Below are 23,045 nucleotides of genomic sequence, written 5' to 3'. Positions count from 1 at the left end.
GTGGGGGTGGGGGTGGGGGGATTTACCATGCTGTTAACTTTAACTTCAATGAACATCTCATAGAACTTCCCTTATTTCCCAGGGAAGCATTCATGTACCTCTTAAAACATTGTAATGTACCTTTTAAAACATTGTAATGCAAATTATTACTTATTTAATAGAAAGAAAGGAAGAAATAGAGAGGCTTAGTCGGACTTGCTTCCTTGGGCTTATAATTGCTTAACCTGGAGTAGAATTTATTAGCATGATTTTATCTTTTAACCGAGATAGATTAAATATTAGGAATCACCTACACATTGGAACTTTAGCTTGAGGCTATGTCTTTCCTCAATTGACATTGGTAAGCATATGATGATTCGAAATGCATACTTGAAACCGAAAACTTTTGGAAGTACCTGCTTGACAACATTGTTAGTAAACTGAGTTCAGTATCTCGGAAATGATGATGGAAGGAATCTGTGCAGTTGCAAAAGAAGTAAAATAAAATGTCTTACTCATGCATAAATTTTTTTAACCTAGTAATGCATTATGTATTTTCTATCTCTGTTGTTATGAGCATCGTTACTCACTACCCGATATCCTTTTGTTATAGGTTTGAGATGCCATTTAATATCTGGTGTGGGGGATGTGAGTCGATGATTGCCAAGGGTGTGAGGTTCAATGCTGAGAAAAAGCAAGTAGGGAATTATTACTCCACAAAGGTAAGTTTTTTTCATGATGCAGTTAATGAAATGAAAAATATTCACTTTTACGCCAAAATTTGCCAGCTCAAATGACTCTTTGTTTTTTGTTTGCTAATTGTAATTCCTTACTTGTGATAGATATGGAGCTTTTCGATGAAATCTGCATGCTGCAAGCATGAGATTGTCATTCAAACAGATCCAAAAAACTGTGCTTATGTTATTATTAGTGGAGCTCAAAAGAAGACTGAAGACTATGATGCTGAAGATGCTGAAACCTTGGTACTCCCAGTAGATGAAGGTAAATACTATAGTTGTATTGAAGAATTATTTGGTGCATTTCTTGATGAATTCATATTGCTATTACACTTGGAGAAGTTATTGCATTTAGAGATGCATAGAAGTCTCTCTTCAGATAACCATACAGTAGTTATCGTAATGAACTGTAATTATTAGGAGGAATACAGTTTGTTAATAACTGATCTACTTTTCTATCCAGATAAAAGTAAGTTGGTGGATCCTTTTTATCGCCTTGAGCACCAGGAGGAGGACTTGAAGAAGAAGAAAAAAGCTGAGCCTTTACTTGTTCGTCTTCAGCGAGTATCTGATACTAGACATTCAGATGATTATGCGATGAACAAGGCTCTACGAGCCACACTTAGGGTATGTATTTTTATTTACTGCTGGTTTTGTGCACCCTCTCCTCTATTTCGACCACTTAAAAAGAGTCCTCATCACATGTACACAGGGTCAGAAGAAAAGAGTTGCCGAAGAAGAGGCTGCTGCTAAGAAAGTAGGACTTGGTATTAGGCTATTACCACCTTCTACAGAAGATGCTGCAACTGCTGCAAGTGTTAAATTTGCTCATAAGTTCGATAAGAACAGAAGAGATAAACGAGCCATGATTTACTCTGGTTCAATCTTTGGATCGTCTGGCTCTTCTAAACATTCAGAGCTGGAATCTAAGAGGAGAAAAATAAACGCTTCTGCTGCATCAAAGCTGTTGGTTGGAGGATTTAAGCCCTCGTCATGGTCTGAAGCTACTGTTCCATCTAAGAAACGGAGAGTTTAACATGATCCACTCCTGCCGATAGATTTGTTAGCCTACCAGTCAAAAATTGAGTTGGAAACTTGTTGACTCCCAACATATTAATCGTTCGAGTAGGCAGCTGAGTTTACTTGTACAGATTTGATGTTTGTCTGAGTGATTTTTGTTCCGGTTTTTAGCTGTTCTTGTATTATCTTTGAATAAAAGAGTTTGTATCCATCACAGCAAAGTTAGAGCAGTACAAAGTATATGTTCATTGCAAGATATATGTACTTGTTTAGGCAAGAGCCAATCCGAAGTAGCTCGACTCTTCGATGGACACAATGTGTGTGTCCTTTGAATCCGACCTCTAGATCTACACTTGTATCAACCCGACTCCGAACAACTTGGGTTTCTACACAATTCTCCCTATCTCTACAACTCTACAAAAATCTCTTTGTGTTTGATTGTTTATTAACCTATTATGCTCTCATAGTCTATACTAAATTCCAAAAATTTAACCTAAAAAGTCTAAGCCATCTCTGACACTTCAAATTCACCACGCAAACGTTAATACTTGTCCACTTTTAACCAAGAAAGTAACTGTTTACTTATAAGATGATCAGTTTCAACTTACGATATCATTAATTAAGTTTTTAAAATATGATATGTAAATAAATTTACTTTTTATATAGTAAAAATTTATAAAATGTCGTCATAATAGTTTAATCGTGTTTGAAATGCACAAAGTAAAAATGTCTGAGTGGAAAAGAAAATTCACTTAAAAGCTTGTCAAAATCACTTTATTAAACTTGAGATTCATCTTCAAAAGAAAGAATATATATTGAAAAAGTAGTGTACAATAATAATAAAAAACGATATTTTTAATTATTTTTGTTTTAAAAAAAGTGCATGGATAGATAATTATCTGGCCCCATCAATTATAATGTTTCCTAAATTCTGACAGAGTCACTAGGGTAAATATAAAAATAGAAAGTTACTTTCCTTTTAAAAAAAGACACATTTAGAACCAATAAATGACACAACAAATCAAAATATTGGGAAAAGAAGTCAAAAAATAATTTATGAATGAAAAAAATTAAAACATACCTTTAGAAGAAACATATATACCTCTAAATAATTTTAAAAAAAATTAAAAGTAAAAAATATAAATTTAAAACTAATTTTTTAAGTTCAGTTAAATGAAGGGTATATGTGAGCTCATTTTGTTACGGTAAGGGTATATGTGAGCAGTTTGTATAACGGTAAGGCATATATGAGCCGTTTGTATATCGGTAAGGGCATATATGAGCCGCTTTCATAACGAAGGGTAGATCAACTCCAAATGGCAAAGTTGGGGTATATCAAACCCTTTTCCCTATTTTAAATTTGAGATCTCTCAGATAACAAAGTTGCTTTGTTATTAGGGAGCATTTTACTCTCATCGTATGACTTATTAATAGAAATCTAAATTTAATCAGAGTCCAATACAAAAGCTAAACACCAGATGGAAAATCAAGAAAAGGACACATGATGAACCAATATGTGACACAACCATCGAGAATCACAGTGGAGTAGTAAGTATTTTTTCATTTTTTATCAGAGGTCTCATATTCAACTTCTCTTAGAGTACGAATTGCTTTTTGTTACAAAGTATTTTTCCTTTTCATGTAAACTTACCTGATACGAATCTAAATTTAGTCGAATAAAAACACGATAGAACCAATATATGACACAATATTGTTGGGAACAAACCACCTTTAGATGAAACTTCAGGAGTATACTATATTAAAAACACACAAAAATACTGAGACTTTTGTCTCTCCAACTGAAGTAACAACCTTTGACATAACATGTTGCATCTATAAATATTCTGCTTTTGTATTCCTCCAAAATTCAATTTTAAGAATAGAATAGTGCTTTTTCTAGCAGAACCCAATTTGGTGAAAAAGGCAATAAATGCTTAATAATTCTATATACATCAACACATATATATATATAATAACATGTGGTAGTTGATTAGTTATCATTTATACCATTTGAATCAATACGAAATTTAAGAACATGTCATATATAGAAGTGTGTATTTCTTTTTGAAATGAGCTAATTAAAAACGAAAACATATCGCATAAATTGAAATATAAAAAATAACTAATTTATAAAGTAATGGTTATAATCAAGAATTTTAACAAATAATTACTTTATAAGTGATATATATCATATGGTATTTTTTTTTTAATAATACCAAAGAATAAATTATTGGTTTATCACTTTTTTCTTGTTATATACTACTACTGATCTGAGTCCAAAGTGTCAGAATAGTGAAAAAGAATTGTTGAAGAAAAGATGCACAAATTTTTATGAAGTTGAATTAAAATGAAAGTGAAATTAATGGTAGGTAAAGTTTGAAAGAGATTTCTTTCGTGGTCCATACAAATGGTTTCAATCTATTATTACAAAAATGTGTCATATTATATGTGGTTAATTTAATTATTAAAATATTTTAATAGTGTATTTAGGTGCTCAATTGAAACACGTCATAATTTAAATTTTTTAAATGGAATCTACTGACAAATTTAAGGAGTTAACTATTGATGTATTAAACCTAAAATAACGTGTGCATATATTTTAGTCATAGTAAATGTGATATCGATAAAAACGAAATCCAATGACACCTATATTATAATTAAAGGTGTATTTAGGTGATATAATTAGGTGACATATTGGTTTAGTTTATTGTAACATCCATGACAGAGGGCGGATCGATAAGAGTGAATCATAAAAAATAATTAACAGACTTTTCTAGGTTTAGGTCGATAATATGTAATATGTATATAGCTCGAGAAATAAATAATAATACGTATCGTGATACTTGAATGTGAAAGTCATGGAAGATATAACTTAAATGACCTATGTCTTTTGACTATACTTTAATGAATTTATTGAGTTGGTTACCTCATGGATTTACTATAGTCAACCCAAAAAGATTGACTTGTAGTATGTTAATTCTCTCTATTCTTTACTTTAGTATATTTTTTGTTAAAATATAATTTGTAACAAATGTAATTAGCTCCATGAAATAGTGGTGTCAAAATATTATAGTAAAGAATTTAAATATATAATTAACTTTTATTGAAATTTTAGCACAAATTCAAGTTTGTATCAGAGATTTTAGGTTTGAATTTTGAATATGAAATCATGTTTGTTTGGAAACTTTTTACTTTTAAAATAGAACTTTCCAACTCAAATTCAAATCTGAAATTCAATACGAATCTTTCAAGATGAAAAAAGAAAAGAGTTCATTTCTATCACTAGTAACTGTTTGATTTTAGTGCTCCACAATAATATTTATTAGATACGTATCGAACACTTCAAAAACTATAATTTTTTTTTGAAAGAGTTAATATCCATGATGCAACATCGTTTTTCAAAAAAAATTATATTGTTCAGAAAATGAGAATAATTTATAAAATGAGATGGAAATTGGATTCGATTCTTTTTCCTCATTTAATGCGCCATTAATTATTTGCAATTTATTGCTTTTGACTGCTAAAATTTGATGTACAAATTGGAAAGTTTCATTTGTGGTTGATATTTAAAATTTTAACTAACATATATACATTGATTTTAACATTGACATTGACAATATAATATAATATTTTTATGTAACAGGTTATTTTGAACCTACAATAACAAATAATAACTCTTTATAACAAATTGGTATGACGAATAATTTATTATACATATATTATATTATATTGATAGCGTAAAATCAACAAATGAATATTATCTGCAAATTAAATGTTCCATTCAATTGTATGTGCTGATATTTATTATTTTTGAACGTGACTTTTCTTTTACTTTTGACTATATTGTATAAATGACTATAAATTTGAGTGTATAAAAAAAAAAAGTCAATGTTAAATAACGGTGGGGTATCTGACACTAACAATAAATATACCACAAGGAAATTAATGTCTCTTAAATTTATAGGTAGAAAAAAATTATTCATTTGACTTGTTGAAATAATATAAGTCATGCATAAAAATAATGAGAAGTGTCATGCATATAATAAAAAATATTCATAACTTAATTTAGCGTTGAATATTGATATCTCGTATACTGATTTTGATACGAGAAGGAAAGTGATATAATTTTTTAAATTATATATTTAGATAATTTTTCGATAAAAAATGTGCTAGATTACCCTTATAATAATACATGAGGCTATGCCATAGATTCTAAATCTAGCTAGAAGATGAGGGTTGCATTAAGTTGACAACTAATATAATGATAGTCTATCTTTAATGAATCTTCTAAGTAATAAAATTGCCTTAAATATATAAAATGGAATATTCATATGATTGAGCACAACTAGTTTAAAGTCTACAATAATTTTCTGCAGCTCAGTTACAATATCCTCCTCTGACAAAATCCAAAAATATAAAAACAAAAATAACTTCCACAAATAATAACTTTCAAAAGTTAAAAAAATAATATATTTTCTCTGTTTCTATTTATATGACGTCCTTATTAAAAATAAATGATACTTAATATTTGTCATTTCATAAAATTAATGCATAAATGACATTATAAAAACTTTGACTAACTACTTAATATATGGATTCTGGAAGTAGTTCTAAGGAAGCATAAACAACTCTATAGTATAAGATTATTCGGGATTTTCAAAAATATCGTAATTGGTGTGTATTATATGTTGGATCTTTCAAAAACATTATATTTCAAAAAGATCCTGTGTAATATGTGTCGGATCTTTCAAAAACATTGTATTTCAGAAAGATCCTACTAGAGTATCACAATGTTTTTGAAAAGCTCAAGTAATTACTTAACTATATCCCAAATCCAATAATAAAAGAAATCCCAAATCAACAAAAGGCAAGTAGAACAAACATAAAATTTTTATTCTACAATCAAGTAGCAAAGTTCAAAAATACTAAACTTTGCCATATTTCATAAATGAACAATCAAAAAAATAATAAAATAGAAGTCTTAATGTCCTTGTGGTCCGGCCCTTCTCCCAATCTGGCACATAGCTGAAGCTTAATGCATCGAGTTATCCTTTTTATTCGTTAACGCCAGCAGATGAAATGATTTTCTTGGTCTAAAATCTAAAATTGATGAAACCTTGAATTGTCCAAATAAATTGAGCTAGGGTTATTACCTGAAAATGGGATTTGAACCTCATTTGTCATTGAACAATTTTCAAGAATCCCCATATTGAAGCAATTGTCTGAAATGTCTATGTTTCCTTTGATTACACCATTGTTGTCATAATCAAATATTGAAGTTATTGAGGAATAACTTGCACCACCTAAGTACCTTTCCATGATCCCAACATTAGCAAATTGATGTTCAAGAGATTTTGAATTTGACCCTAATTTAGGATCAATAGTACTTATAGGGTTTGTTTCATCTAATTCTTGATTTCCCTTTTTGTTGTGACCTAATTTGATCATCATTTTCTCTTTGGTTTTCTCCCTTGTCTTTGCTCTTATTGGCTTGTCACTTGAACCAATTTTTCTCAATTTTCTATGATCATCATTGTTTTGATCACTACTATTATTCTCTTGTGAGATGTTTCTAGAGAGCTCTTTGATGGCATTCTTGGACTTGGAAAACAACCATTCTATGGTATTACTTGCTTTATCAAACCCTAACATGTCTTGGAGATCGAAGAATTTACGTGCTATTTGAAGGGATAATCTCATCCTTCTATCTCTCACACCCTGAGCTGTGCAAATCTTGCTATGTCTATCCTTTTTTCCTGTCCTCCTTCGCGGTTTTGCACTTAGTTTTCTCTTCTTTGATGATATGGCCGGATTTGAACTCTGATCTCCCATGATTTTCGTGTTGAGTTGTGTAGATCTTGAATTGTCAACACCGTGATTATCTTTGATTGTGTTGTCTGGATCAGCTTGATTAATGTCATGGTTATCACTAACCTCTTCCTTTTGATGATGCTTTTGAGAAAATATTTGGTTTAGTGGGAGTTCATGGTCATCAAGAAATGGAGATGGGAAGAAGTTATTCAAGAAAAATGGATGATCTTCATCTTCTACTACTCTTGAAGGTGAATTAGGGTTTTGATCATGTGTACTATAAGATTGTTTAAGCAATTCTTGTGAGGTGAAGGAAAAAGGGTCATGGATGATGTTGCTTTTAGGAAACATATATAGGGTTTAGTAAGAATAAAAAAGGCAAAATCTCCAAAAGTTAGCTAATCAAGCTAGGGTTTTTGGTTATTAATCTTTCAAGATTAATAGATATCAAGAAACTTAGGTGTTATGTTGCTTTATTCCATAAAGAACATATCTTTGATGAGAGGAATAAATAAAGGAAAAGATGAAACTTTGGGAGTGGGTATACTAGGGTAGAGACTAGGGCTTGACTAATATATTTGAATGAAGAAGAAAGAGAGGAGAAGAAGAAAGTATATGATGGTGGAATCCTAGAATGGCAAATATTATTAAAAAGTAGACCCCCTATTTATATTTTAAAATTGTGTCAAGAAATTAAATTCAAATTTAACTTTATATATATAGATAGTGTAAATAATTTTTACATTATCAATATTTACGTATATATGTATATATACGTAAATATTTATTTGCGATTAACTATTATTTTCGATGATGCGATAGTAAAAAAAAACATTTCACATCTCATATAAAAAGAGGATTAGAATGTGAGTATGTAACACTGCCACGTGGCAGAAGGTGAGAGATAGATAGTAACCGGACCTAGTTTATAGGTCATGTGATGGGGGTGAGTAAAGGTAACAAGAAAGATGAGATTGATAGTTTTTTCTTTGTGGACCTTTGGTGGAGGACATCTAATTTTTTTTTTAAAAAAATATCGTTTTTAATTTGTTTATATGGAGTTTAAGAAAATAAAAAAAAAGCTTTCAAATTTGATTGTCTCAAACTAAAAGTATATCAACTTATATTAAAATATAATTTGATCTTGTAATCTTAAACATGATATCTGAAAAGTATATATATATATATAAAAAAAAAGGTTAGATATTGCCCTAACCTATTTGGTAGCTATGATAGCTAAAAAGGAAGACCAATTATTTTAAGCAACATCAAACTTGTTTTGCTTTATAGCACATATGCAACTTTGAAAGTCATACACCTTTGACTGGCTGTCTATTAATATGTCACTTTCCCAAATATTACAATTTTATTTGTTTCTTATGGCCATGTAATGTAACTAGCACATTAATTAAGTTGCATCCACAACCACAAGGAATGACAATGCAACAAGTAAACAATTTTCTATAATTCAAACTTGTTATGTTTGATATAGAAAGTTTTGAAAAAAAATTCAAGTTAAGGTTGTGATGGCTTCTCATATATATAAGCACTTGTTACATTTGGTTGTAATGGATTATATAGTGTTGGATATGTAATGCTAATCATATCCTAGCTTTGATTAGGGTTCAAGTGTGCAAGGGGTCGGAGTACTAGTGTATCTGGTAAAGTTATTGTTATGTAATTAGGAGGTCATAACTTCGAACAGTGAAAATTATCACTAATTAAAATGCAGTATAATGTTACGTATGATGCATCCTTATCGTCCTCTGCATATTATAACAGAAACTTAGTGCACGGCTTATTAATCTATGGTTAGATTCAAGTGGGGAGATAGTTCGGATGCATGGGAGTCATAGTCAAACATGATAGTAAGTATTTGATCCTAAGTCAGGTTAGAGATAAGACCATAGGTTCAATTACTAAATACAACATGTTACATGTTACATCAAATGAGCAAATAATTTTAAAATGAATTCAATATATATATACTAATAGCATTTACCATACTTTTTATGCTATCTTAATTTTAAGAGCAAGTGATTACATATTTAGCTGGTTGATCAAAATAATTACATTCAAAGTCAACTATATACACTATTTTATATTTAAAAATGTGTCTTATTTTTCTAATTACAATCCTGCTTTTATCTTCTTAAATATTTTTAATATTATAACATTTTGTTTACACCTAGCCTTACTATATACATTAGACTGATGATGAATTTGGGGTTTTAATTTTAGTGTAAAAAATAATATCACGTTTCTTAAAAATTTATTGGTCATTATTGAATTGCCTCATTATATTTTATTTTATTATATATATTCAGAAACAATAAATAATGTTTGTGACAGTTAGACTGAAGAATTTGTCCTCATATACAAGAATTCGTTTTCTACTTGTCAAACTTTATTAAATATTGAACTTAAATTATTTTTAATGTGTAGGACCCCAAAATATATGGAATTTATATACTTTTTAATGCGTAGGACCTAAATAGTATATATCAATTTACTTCTCAAGAAAGTATATGATACGCATTTGACTTGTTTTGTGTGTAAGTACAGTGAATGTATTCTTGTGTCGACATAATTTAATTTCAACATTTTTTTGCTTTTTTATATTTCATCCGTCTTAAATTATCTGATATTTTTCTTATACGCGCCCTTTAAGAAAATATTAATTTGGAGAATTTTTTTTTACCATTTTATGTTAATTTATGCTTAAGATTATATATTTTTCTTCATTCAACATTTTCGCTAATGAGGTTAGGATTGTAGTGTTGAAGAACAATCTACTAAGATTTGAAATTGGGGAAAATAATAATTAATTAGGGATAACAACTTTTACAAATCACGATAAATAATTTGAGAGAGAGGAAGTACTAATAAAAATTAATTTCTAGAAAGGCGTATATACGTATATGAATCAAGATACTCTTTTTTTTGTTTTCATTTGGTATTCAGAGTCTACATTGAAGCTCCGACTAAATTCGAATCGAGCACTATGTTAGGATCGAATTCACGCACACACACTTGATGAATGAAGAACACAAGAACTTTCAAAAGAAAGAGATGAGAGATCTAGAGAGAGAAAGAGAAAACTCAATATTTCGTGGTAACACCCTGTGAGTAAACTTCCACGGTGGTGGGGTATATTTATATTAATAAATCAGAGTATTTTTAGTTACAGAGAATAAATGGAGAATAAATAGTAAAGCCTAAATAGAGAATAAATAGGTTAAACCGCTTAAACAGTTATATATATTAATCAGGCTCCACAACCTAACAATTCTCCCACTTGGAGACTGACTCAGTCATCCAAAAAATACATTCTCAAAAAAAAAAATCTCTTCATCATCAACATCTTTACCGCACCGCAACATCTGTAGCAACAACTACAGAATACCAACCGAAGTTTTACATAACCCCAATTTCCCAACATCAACACATTTCGTCAACATGTCTGTCGGGTTCTTTGCACCCTCTATCTTCTCCAAGCACATATCATCATCCTCCACTGCCCTGCGAGTGAAATGATATCGTCTTCTGATGTGCTTTGTCTTCGAATGATAGACTGGATTTTTCACCAACTGTATGTCACTCTGGCTATCTGAGTAAAGAATCTTCTCACTCTACTTCTTACCCAATTCCTTAAGATAATCTGTCAACCATATCATCTCTTTCCCAGCTTCAGCTATTGCCACATACTCAGCTTCAGTAGATGAAAGAGAAACACACTTCTGAAGCCTGGACATCCAACTCACTGCTGTTCCACCTATGGTGTAAATGTACCCGGATGTACTCTTGCTCGAGTCAACATCCCCACCAAGATCAGCATCCACAAAACCCTGTAGAGTCACCTTGCCTTTGCCAAAACAAAGTGAAGTACTGGATGTACCTCTCAGATATCTCAGAAGCCACTTCACAGCTTCCCAATGCTCTTTCCCAGGGTTCGCCATGTACCTGCTAACAACTCCCACTGCATGTGCTATATCAGGTCTAGTGCAAACCATAGCATACATCAAACTACCAACTGCTGAAGCATATGGAAAAAGTGTCATGTGATCACGCTCCTCAACGGTCTTGGGTGACTGCTCCTTTGACAATTTAAAGTTATTTTCCAATGGAGTAGTCCTGGGTTTAGCATCATTAACCCTGAATCTGCTCAGTACCTTCTCAATGTACAACTCCTGATATAGATTTAAAGTGCCAGCAGATCTATCCCGAGAAATCTTCATCCCCAAAATCTGCTTCGCTGGACCCAAATCTTTCATCTCAAACGCTGCAGACAACCTTGTCTTCAGATTGTTAATCTCTCTCATACTAGATCCTGCAATCAACATATCATTCACATACAAGAGTAGAAAGACATATGAATCAGTGTATTTCTTGAAGTAACAACAAGGATCCTTTACAACTTTGCAGAATCCACTCTTGATCATGAAGGAGTCAAATTTCTTGTACCACTTCCTTGGTGCTTGCTTTAGTCCATACAAGCTCCTTGTGAGCTTGCACACCATGTGTTCCTTGCCTGGAACCACAAATCCTTCCGATTGTTGCATATAGATCTCTTTGTCCAAATCTCCAAGTAAAAATGTTGTTTTTACATCCATTTGCTCTAGATGCAAATTCTCCGATGCAACAATACTCAATAGAATTCGAATAGAGGTTAATTTCACAACAGGAGAAAATATTTCAGCATAATCAATACCTTTCCTTTGTGAATATCCTTTAACCACTAAACGAGCCTTGAACCTTCTTTTGCCATCTGGTTCAGTCTTGATTCTGAACACCCACTTGTTCAGCAAAGCTCTCTTCCCTGCAGGTAACTCAGTCAATACCCATGTGTCGTTCTTCTCAAGTATCATCCATGGCTTGCTCCCACTTGATCGAATCCTCCACCTGTACGGCCTCATCAAAAGACTCTCGTTCCCCCTCATCAGTCAATAATAAATAGTGTAATGAATGTGAATACCTATCTGGTGCCCTGATGGTTCTGGATGATCTCCTTAACACCTGCTCAGGTGTAACTTGCTCCACTTCAGATTCTTCAGTAGGAGTTGGTTGATTATCTGATTCGACATCTCTGGGGTTACTCTTCTCTAACACAACCTCAACTCCCACTTGCTTTGTAATCTCTAGAACCTTCTGCTCTCTGTTCTTGTACATGACAGACTCATCAAATGTCACGTCACAATGTCTTAGGATCTTTATGTTCTTGTCATCCCAAAACCTGTAACCAAACAAATCAGAACCATAGCCTATGAAGTAGTACTTCACAGCCTTGGCATCAAGCTTGTCTCTCTTTTCTGGATCAACATGAACATAAGCAGTGCAACCAAAAGTCCTCAAGTGTGAGTACTTGAGTTCTTTTCCTGTCCACACCTCCTCTGGAATCTTGAACCCTAAAGGAACTGATGGTCCCCTGTTGATCAAGTATACAGTTGTGCTCACAGCATCCGCCCAAAATGTTTTGGGCAGCCCTCAGTGTATCCTCATACTCCTTGCACGCTCATTCAAAGTTCTGTTCATCCTCTCAGCAATTCCATTCTGCCTTGCCTTACCAGGAACTGTTCTCATCATTCTGATTCCCTCAGCTGCACAGAATGCCTTGAACTCTGATTTGTCATACTCTCCTCCATTGTCAGACCTTAGGCATTTGACTTTCAAACCGGTCTGATTCTCAACTTCAGCTTTCCACTTCTTGAACGTTGCAAACACATCTGACTTATGCTTCAAGAAGTAAACCCATACCTTCTTACTGAAATCATCAATGAAAGTAACATAGAATCTGGATCCTCCAAGTGATGATACTGGAGATGGTCCCCAAACATCTGTATGGACCATTTCCAAGCACTTTCTTTGGCTCTCTAGGAGTCTTTGTGAAACTTACTCTTTTCTGTTTGCCCATAACACAGCTCTCGCAAAGACCCATATCAACAGACTTCAGACCCTCTAATGCTCTTTTTGCAATCAGCATCTTCATTCCTTTAGCACTCATGTGTCCAAGTCTGTTGTGCCACAGACATGAATCGGAAGCACCTTCAGCAACAACGGCCATGTTAATACACCCTGCAGTGGTGTACAAGGTTCCAAATTTAGTGTCACGAGCTACTACCATAGCACCTTTCACAATCTTCCACGAACCTTTCCCAAACTTTGCTGCATATCTTGTGCTATCCAACTGACCAACAGAGATCAGATTTTTCTTAATCCTAGGAATATATTTGACATCCTCCAATGTCCAGTGGTTTCCCGAGGTGGTCTTTATGCAAACATCTCCCTTTCCTTGAATCTCCAAGGCTTTATTGTTAGCAAGATACACCTTTCCAAAATTTCCAGATTTGAAATTTTAGAACAACTCCTTGCTTGGAGACGAATGGAAAGATGCACCAGAATCAAAAATTCATGATTCAACCGGGCTGTTTACACTAGGGATTAGAGCATCTCCAATGTCCTCTGCTGAATTTACAGAATCATTGTCATCTCTAAATTTCTGATTCTGTTTCTTCTTTGGCTTTGTACTGTTCGTCCGAAAGTGCCTTTTTTCTCCACAGTTCTAACAAGTCACGTTTGATCTGTTCAGGAATTTTGATCGACCATGTTGATTTTGACCTTTCGTCTTACTTCTCCCCCTTCGGTCAACGCTGAGAGCACTGCCCGATGAATCTCTCACTTCTCGTTTGCGAATACTTTCGCTAAGAACAACATCACGGATTTCATCAAACTTCAGTTTCTCAGATCCACGGGAACTGCTAATCGCAGCAACAACAGTATCTCAAGACTCGGCCAGAGATGACATCAAAATCAACGCCTTAATTTCATCTTTGAAATTAATATCCACAGAATTGAGTTGACTCACAATCATATTGAACTCATTTATATGATCACAAACGGATCCATTCTCAGACATCTGTAAATTGAACAATCTACGCATCAAATATAACTTGTTCATTGCCGATGGTTTTTCATACATGTTTGACAGTGCCTTCAACAGACCGGATGTAGTCTTATCCTTCACGATGTTGAACGCCACGTTTCTTGACAAAGTCAACCGGATCAACCCTAGAGCCTGACGATCCTTAAGGTTCCACTTCTCCTCCGTCATGGATTGCGGCTTCACCCCGGTCAACGGTTCGTGAAGATCTTTCTGGTACAGATAATCTTCGATCTGCATCTTCCAGAAACTGGAATCGGATCCATCAAACTTCTCGATTCCAAGCTTTGAACTATCCATCTTCAGTGATCGTGTTGAATCTCCTTAGCTCTGATACCAGTTGTTAGGATCGAATTCACGCACACGCACTTGCTGAATGAAGAACACAAGAACTTCAAGAGAAAGAGATGAGAGATCTAGAGAGAGAAAGAGGAAACCCAATATTTTGTGGTAACACCCCGTGAGTAAACTTCCACGGCGGTGGGGTATATTTATATTAATAAATCAGAGTTGCTGGTAGGGCTTTAGTTGGATTTAAACTCTTATTTCAAGGGTGATATCTCTAGCTTGTATCAATATCACTAGGACATTTTAATTGAATCCAAGATACTTATTAAGCTTCTAATATGTCCCTAATAAGTATATTATCAAATAACTTTTTTATCTGCTTTGTAGTAATGGTGAAATTATGACTATTGTGTGATTTATGGTTCGTGATTTTAAAGCATGAAATCAATGATCGTTGATGCTTCATAAATAATAATGATCGTTGATGCTTCATAAATAATAGTTATCTATGTTATATTTCGTTTTTTTTTTTGAATCGTGATTTACGGAATACTTTATGGCTATGTATTGGAAGTTCTTTTTTCTTCCTAATTTTGTGCTTAACTCAAATTATATACCAAGCAAATTTGAACGTGAGATTAACAATTCTTATTATGTGATTTGATTTATTATATAAATTATATGGGACCTAAGAATCTCCCTAATAGGTAACTAATTTTGCAGAGACAAAAATGTTATGTTTTATAGTTAAGAGACATTGATGCTTATTAATTTTTTAAAAAAGATAGAAGGGACCACATGGAAATATTATTAAATTTTTTTAATATAAGTTGTTTATAACCACATATTATTACATATTTTTCTCTGCTCATCAATGCAGCAATAATACTCTCTTTAATTTGACCGACCATAAAGTTTCTTTAACCATATTCTTCAAATTATACCCACGGAAATAAATCATCATACTTAAAATATTTTGGGTTGAAAATGGTTGAAAAAATTAAAGAAAAAAATATTTATTGCAATATAGATAAATATAATATAAATAAATAAATAAATCTAACAACAATTGGACCTTAGAGAGAAGCTTTTTCAATTCGTTCAAAGCATTTTGTTATTTTTAAACGCTACTCTTGAGATTATACTTGATTTGTTATTATTATTGTAATAAAGTGTATGTTGTAAATGACACAAGAAATGAATGTACTATGAAATAAAAGGGTAGATTTTAGATGGGAAATTTTTCAAAATGTCAATATTTTAACATTTAAGAGGACTCATTAGCAACAATTTCAATATTTAGTAAAAATGTCATTTTAGTTTGTTATGTATCTTATTTATGTTTTTATTATTTATTTTTATTTAAAGAATATAATTATTTAATAACAAAAAGGAGAAAATTAAGGGAATTTTGTTTTTTTTCTCTCCAGATTTTTTACCTTTTTAAAATTATATTCATTCCACAATATGTTCTATTTATATTTATTATAGTTTTTTATTAGTTTGTATTCATTCCAATAGGTATGCCGAATTTATCTATATAGTCATTTAAGAAATATATTTGTATTTTCATATATTTTTTCCCTATATAGTTATTTTTTTCTTCAAAAATCCTGTATGTATTCATTTCAATATGTATTTTATTTGTATTTCTATTTATTCTAGTTTTTATTTAGAATTTTGTATAATAATATATAAAATACAAAAAATTAGTATGATGAAAAAGTGAATGAAATATAAAATTGAAAAGAAATAATTGAATATTTGGTGTACTCATTCTTAAATAAAATACATAACTAGTTGACATACCTTTAGAATAAATACAAATTAGAAAAAAATGTCAAATTCAGTTGACATACCTTTATTAGTTTGTATTCATTCCAATATGTATGTCAAATAAAATGTAGCTATTTAAGAAATACATTTGTATTCGTATATATTTTTCACTGTGTATTTATTTTTCTTTTCAAAATCTTGTTTCCTTTTCTAAGTCGTATTCATTCCAATATGTCTATTATTTGTATTTGTATTCGAATACAAATAAACTAATAGAAAGTTGTTCTTCTTATAAATAAAATACATAACTAGTTGACATACATTTGGATGAATACAAATTAGGGACAAATACAAGATTCATAAACCATGCAACATGAAATTTTTAATAAATACAAATATTGATAGTATACATAGTGATTTGAATACAAATTAAGAAAGCATACCAAATTCTAAAAAAGAACTATAAATACAAAACAAACTAATAGAAAATTGTTCGACAACTATCCGATCTTCGTCGTCTTTTTCAAGATCCTCACGAGTAGACAAAGATTCTACATTTGCGTTCTGAATTTGAGGAAGGTTTTGCACACCAATGAGTCTTGTAAATGTTCTTACCCTCTTTCTTCCCTCATTTTAGCAGTGGATTATACATTATACACTATTTGTTAAGTAATAAATAAATTAAAGGATGAAAAATCACCAGAAATTGGTTGATTAAGATGAATACCTCTAGTAAGCCTCTTGGATTCAGCCATTGGAGAGTAAATCATAACGGAAATTGAAAAATACAAACAACATTTTTTTAAGATTTAAACAAAAATAAAATTAGAAAGGAAATATGAAAATAGGATAAAGATTAGAGATACCTTAATCAAAGGGATTCTTGTTGATTCAATTTTGGATTAAAAAAACAACCAAAATATATGGCAAAAAAATATTTGCAACTTGAATGTTGGAGGAAAATCAGAAAAGATAACCATGAGAGAGAAAAAAAATTAAATGGGAGAGAGAATTAACAATTTGAAAAGATAAATATGAGAGAGAATGATTTTTTTTTTTTAAAAAAAAAGGATATATAGAATTAATTGAAAAAGAGAGATAAAATAGGAAGAAATTGGGACACATAAATTTTTTAAAATAATGACATTTTTGACATTATTGCTAATATTTATAAAGTATGGATATTTTTACTAAATATGTTATTTATTTTGACTAGTTTACTAATTTTTTCATTTTAGATACCTAATGTGTATAAGTTAAACTCTAACAAGTAATATCACAAATCAACGAAAAATCCTTGATAGGGATTGCTTTTCCTAGAATCGGGCCCTACACGACGTAAACTTGAAATAGTCAGACTTTAATATGGATATTGAACATCGAGTGAAAAACCAATAAAATATCACAAATCGACACTTTGATCCACTAATGTCATTTGTGATGGCCCATAATAGCAAAGATGGGTTGCAAATGATAAGCAGGCCCATCATGGCCCAGTACATTATAAGCCCACGTAGGCTATTGCAAATTATTTAAGGCCCAAAATTTATTTGAGGCCTAATACTTTTATGCGCTGCTAACGATTTAATATTATATTTGTAGTTTGAGAATTTCTTAGTTTATGTTCCTATCTATTATCTGGATATATCAAGAAAGATATACGATGAGGTTATTATGAAATATTTATTACTATATGGTGAAACAAAAGTGAAGCATACAACGATGTCATCTATTTTTATTTCATGAAAGTTTCCGATAGAGAAAAGAACGGGTATGTGATGGTGCGTTTTGCTTCTTATTATCTAGAGAAGGGTTTACCCTTTGACTTTCGATTGCCTTGTTAAACTTAAAGTTCTACTTTGCCTATGAGGTAAACGAAGACAAATATTCAAGACCATCTACTACTTAGCTATCGGGACATAATTAATTGTGAAATTACCACGTGATTAATTTGAATATTTTATCAGAATACTTTGTTAAAGTTTAAGTTAGGTTAAATTTATTAGAAATTCATGATTTTATTCCCTTCTCTTGTGTTTATTTAGGTGTAAGTTTTATCATTAAATGTTGCCTAATTCATGTTTCATTTGAAACTTAAGATTTCAATTACATAAATTTGGCAAAATCAAATCATCTCAAAGAGTGAATAGATTATGTACTTTCACATATTAAACAAAAGGATGTTGCTTCTATTATACTCTTAATTATTAATTTATTAAGAAACTCTGTGACCATTAAATGATAGGAATAGACTTATCAGAATTTTAATAATAAATAAGGAGACATGAATTTAATTCCATAAAATTTAAAGATCAAGTAATCAATGTTCCATCTATTTACCTACTTTATGCTACTTAAATGTTTCTCTATTAAGAATAGCATTTATATATTTGTATGACCAAAAAAAAAAAACTAATTTGTTGGTATATTTTTTGTATTGAATAATATATCATAGTTTTTAAAAATAGTTATCTCAGTTTATTTGTATTGTTCTTAATTTCTACGGTTAAATCGATTACGAGTTAATATTATGATTGTTCAAATATCAATAAATTTTCCTCTCTAATAATTAGATATATTTCATGGGGCCATTGAGAAATATATAGAATGATCATGCAATGGATTGTTAGATCATGTCATAAAATTAGATCAATAATTTCATGATTAAATATTATTCCATGACCATAATTTATGTGGCCAAAAAGATGGATCATGAAAAGTTGAGCCCACAGAAAAATTTTAAAATTTATAATTTTGAAATATTTAAATTTAAAAAAAAATCAGAAAAGGTCAACAATTCACCAATCATTTGCACGACAAAAAAGATAAATATCAGCAGTTGGCCATGTGAATTTTCTCATGCATTGTAACTACAATATTGTTAATTAGTTTGTCGAAAAATTCAATTCATAACAATAAATTCAATTTTTTAAATCAATTACTTGAATATATTGATATACTTATTTTCTTATTTTGTATAATATTAGCGTGAGAAAAACATAAATCAAGATTCATAAAGCGAGTCATTATATTTGAAATTATCATTGTTCTACGGTAGCTAATTTTAAAAAAAAATATTGATATGTGAATCGTGATGCAAAATAATAAATAGGGTTGTTATTATATATGTTAATCCAAATTATACATATTATACAATAATACAAATAAAACTGTCACAATTTAGACTTTTCTATAACATTCATCTTTAAAAACAACAGTTATTATAACACAAATTAATTTTCATAGTATGAATCTACACAAACAATGTCATTATAAAATGAATTTGACTATGTATATATAACTTAAATCTTCGTGCATGTGCTAACTTGTCTCCCTAATCACATGATCATGTAAATAGTTAGCTAAAATAGACATATAAAGTACAATTATTGTCCTTTTTCTTTTTAGGTATAACACTTATAATTAATGCCAATTAGTGTGTAGTTAAATTAATTCATGTATACCAAAATCCCAAAATCACTCTTGTTTTTGTTCAATGTGATTGCTTACAATTAAGTGGGTCCAAAATTAACTTTATATTTCCAAAATTAGGTTTAGATCTTTAAAGGAGGAAATAACTTGTGTATAAGTATTAGATATATTAATTTTTAGCCATATTTTTTTCCCTTGACAATACTGTTAATTATTATAAGACGCTGTTAATTATTATAAGACGGATGGCATCGCATCCATTTTGGAATGTAACAATTACATAGATAAATATTTGATATGAAATTTTAAAAGTTGGAGGGAAGATGAAGTTATGTGTTGTGATGATATTTGATTCATAAGTCAAACAAAATGAAAATGAAAAGAGATAAAATTAATCCGATTTTTCAAAATAATATTTTTTTTTATAATAATAATGGGTGTAGTAAATCAACTCTCACTTTAAATATTTATGTTGTAATATCCATGTGTATGCTTCTGTTAGGCCCATTGGATTATTAATTCAAGGAGCACATGTAAACTTATTGTATATTATTTAAAAGAAATTCTTTATCATCCACACATGATTTTGGCCATGAAATAAGGGAGAATTTGAGCTTTTAGCAATATCTAACTAATTATATTTAATCATTATTTAATTGAAATATGTGATGTGAATCATCACAGATTCAATAAATTAGTCATACATTACATTTTTAATTACTTATGTATTATGTTAAAGCAACATCACTACTTCATATATGAGAGTAATATAATTTTAAAAATAATTTAACTATAACATATTTCACATATCTAAGGAGGTTAAAATTTACTTGGTTATAAATATATATTTTTTTCTTTTATCAAAAAATTTGTTCATGTACAATAATTTACAGACGATATAAAAGATGTAACATATACTAAGAGGGTGATACGATAGTCTCGACCAAAAAAGCGTTAAAAAGAAAAATTGATTTCTGACTTCCTTTATAAAGATAAGAATATCACTTGTTACACTAACTTAGTCAGCATTTTTATTATTGATGCAATGATCAAAATTAAAATTAAGTACAAGTCATGAAATAATGATATATAACATGCATGAGGCAAAATGTAGCACTAAGTATCCACTTTAAATTATTTATTAGAGTATTATATTAAATACCAAAAACAATTGACTTTTGAAATTGAGTAGTTGTGATTGAGTGCATAATTAGTGCAGTGGAACATGAGAATGTGTCTCCTAGATAATACAAATCAAGAAAGATATGGCTAAAAAATTATGAAAACAATTTTAGATTATTTATATTAATTAGTTAAGAAAATACCTAAACCAATTGACTTTTGAAATAGAGCAACTTTCAATGAGCGCATAAATAGTTAGAGACGGATCTTCAATGTAATTTATGAATTTACATAATTATAAAAAATTATCAAATATCTATAAATATTAAATTGTAAATTCAATTATGATCGTTTATTAACTTTATCTGATTTCCTTGATCATGCAAAATAAAGGAAGATATGGGAAAGAAGTAGGAAAAAAATAGATAAGAGAAACGTAACGTGAATAAATCGAGAAGAAACTAATTGTCCAATTAATCAGTGACTTTAGATTAAAGTATATATAAAAATTATAAGATAAGATGTGAATACAAGTTCATGACATGTTCACTCATACACAACCCTTAATTAGTTTAGACTAAATTAAAAAATTGAAATCTTGGAATACAAGTTTATATATTTGTATTATGACTCATTGAGAAGGGTTACACAACGGTGATTATATTATTTATTTCTTTCATTAGAACGTACGTTGTGAGGTCTGAGAAAAATAATGTGTATATAGACAATATTTTTGCTTCGAGAAGATAAAAAAATTATTTACGAAAGATCCTCAGCTACATTATGTGCTCTTAGCTAAAGTACGCGACTCATATAAAAGCAATATAAAAAGAAAATACAGAAATACAGAGGACATTGAAAGTAAATAGTGTATTATATTATTAATTAGAGTATAATATTCAAATCAAATTCACCTGGCCTTTTTATTAAGAAATTATGCTGTATGGACAGAAATATTGCGGTGATTATATATATATTTATATGCAAATTGATATTTTTAATACTATAAAGGACCAAAACCTAGATTAGATTGGAAGACAAAGTGTGGAGCTGAGATTAAAAAAATTAGTGAGATTATATTTGTCATAATAAAACTATATCCCTAATTGGGTGTATATATCTATTAGTAAGTACTATTATTATAATCCATGGGTTAGTAATTAATTATACGTAATATAGTAAAACATATTCGACACGCAAAGGATCAACAAGTAGGGTTTGGGGGGGGAGTGGTCGGTGAGCGAGTTTATTGATAAAGACTTTAAGTTATATATACTGAAATTTTGCTAATTAAATTAGATTAACTTTACTTGTCATAGCTAGTAAGTTAATTGTTTTAACATTTTAAAGAGGATCATAATTTATAAATATATTCTTTAGGTGATCACCGGATAAAATATTTGCATTGATGGTATATAAAACTTTAAACTATTAAAAGATTATAGGAGATACATACAAATATATAATTACGTTAAATTCTTGAAGCATTAAACATTTAAAATTTTTACGTGGAAATCATATTTTAAAAAATACTTATTTTGCAAGACTAATATTGTCACGACCCGAAAATGGGCGTGATGACACTCGTCTTATCCCACCAAGACAAGTAAGCCTAAAACTCAACTATTACAATAAAAATGCGGAAAATTTACTATCAACTTACAGTATATCCCAAAACCTGGTTGTCACGTGTACAAGCCTCTAAAGTATTACAATCGGATCAAAAGAAAATATAAGTCTCATATGATATTGTTTCTAGAGTAGAACAAAATCATAAACAAGAGTAAGGAGGGATGCTGAGATGACCAACAACTACCTCACAAAATCTCCAGGAAGCCTCGGAAAAGAAGAGAATATATCATAAAAGTCCGGGCTAGTAACCTACAAAAATTTGTAGAAGCAAGGGGTGAGTACCAAACCACACGGTACTCAGCAAGTAAACC

The 23,045-nt window shown here is 30.5% G+C and overlaps 2 protein-coding genes across 2 annotated transcripts in view; one reads left to right on the top strand and one right to left on the bottom strand.

Moving 5' to 3' along the window:
• Positions 1-1,994, top strand: part of LOC107018647 (coiled-coil domain-containing protein 130-like) — a 4,488-nt gene extending 2,494 nt beyond the window's left edge. The window contains exons 4-7 of the mRNA XM_015219183.2: positions 593-701; positions 822-981; positions 1,180-1,343; positions 1,429-1,994. Of these exons, the coding sequence (XP_015074669.1) occupies positions 593-701; positions 822-981; positions 1,180-1,343; positions 1,429-1,752 (757 nt within the window). The 3' untranslated portion in view covers positions 1,753-1,994. The remainder of the gene's footprint in view (positions 1-592; positions 702-821; positions 982-1,179; positions 1,344-1,428) is intronic.
• A 4,559-nt stretch (positions 1,995-6,553) lies between these two features.
• On the bottom strand, positions 6,554-8,169 carry LOC107019124 (transcription factor TCP12-like). Its single transcript, XM_015219698.2, has one exon. The coding sequence runs from the start codon at positions 7,896-7,898 to the stop codon at positions 6,837-6,839; it is 1,062 nt and encodes a 353-aa protein (XP_015075184.1). The 5' UTR covers positions 7,899-8,169; the 3' UTR covers positions 6,554-6,836.
• Positions 8,170-23,045: the final 14,876 nt, after the last annotated feature.

This window comes from Solanum pennellii, chromosome 5 (genome assembly GCF_001406875.1).
Source record: "Solanum pennellii chromosome 5, SPENNV200".
Lineage (NCBI taxonomy): Eukaryota > Viridiplantae > Streptophyta > Magnoliopsida > Solanales > Solanaceae > Solanum > Solanum pennellii.
Note: the sequence above shows the minus strand (reverse complement) of the source record. Positions and strands in the feature narration are given on the sequence as shown.

What these genes read in the sequence shown, in the direction of transcription:
- LOC107019124 (XM_015219698.2), bottom strand. Translation starts at nt 7,898, where the DNA reads ATGTTTCCTAAAAGCAACATCATCCATGACCCTTTTTCCTTCACCTCA.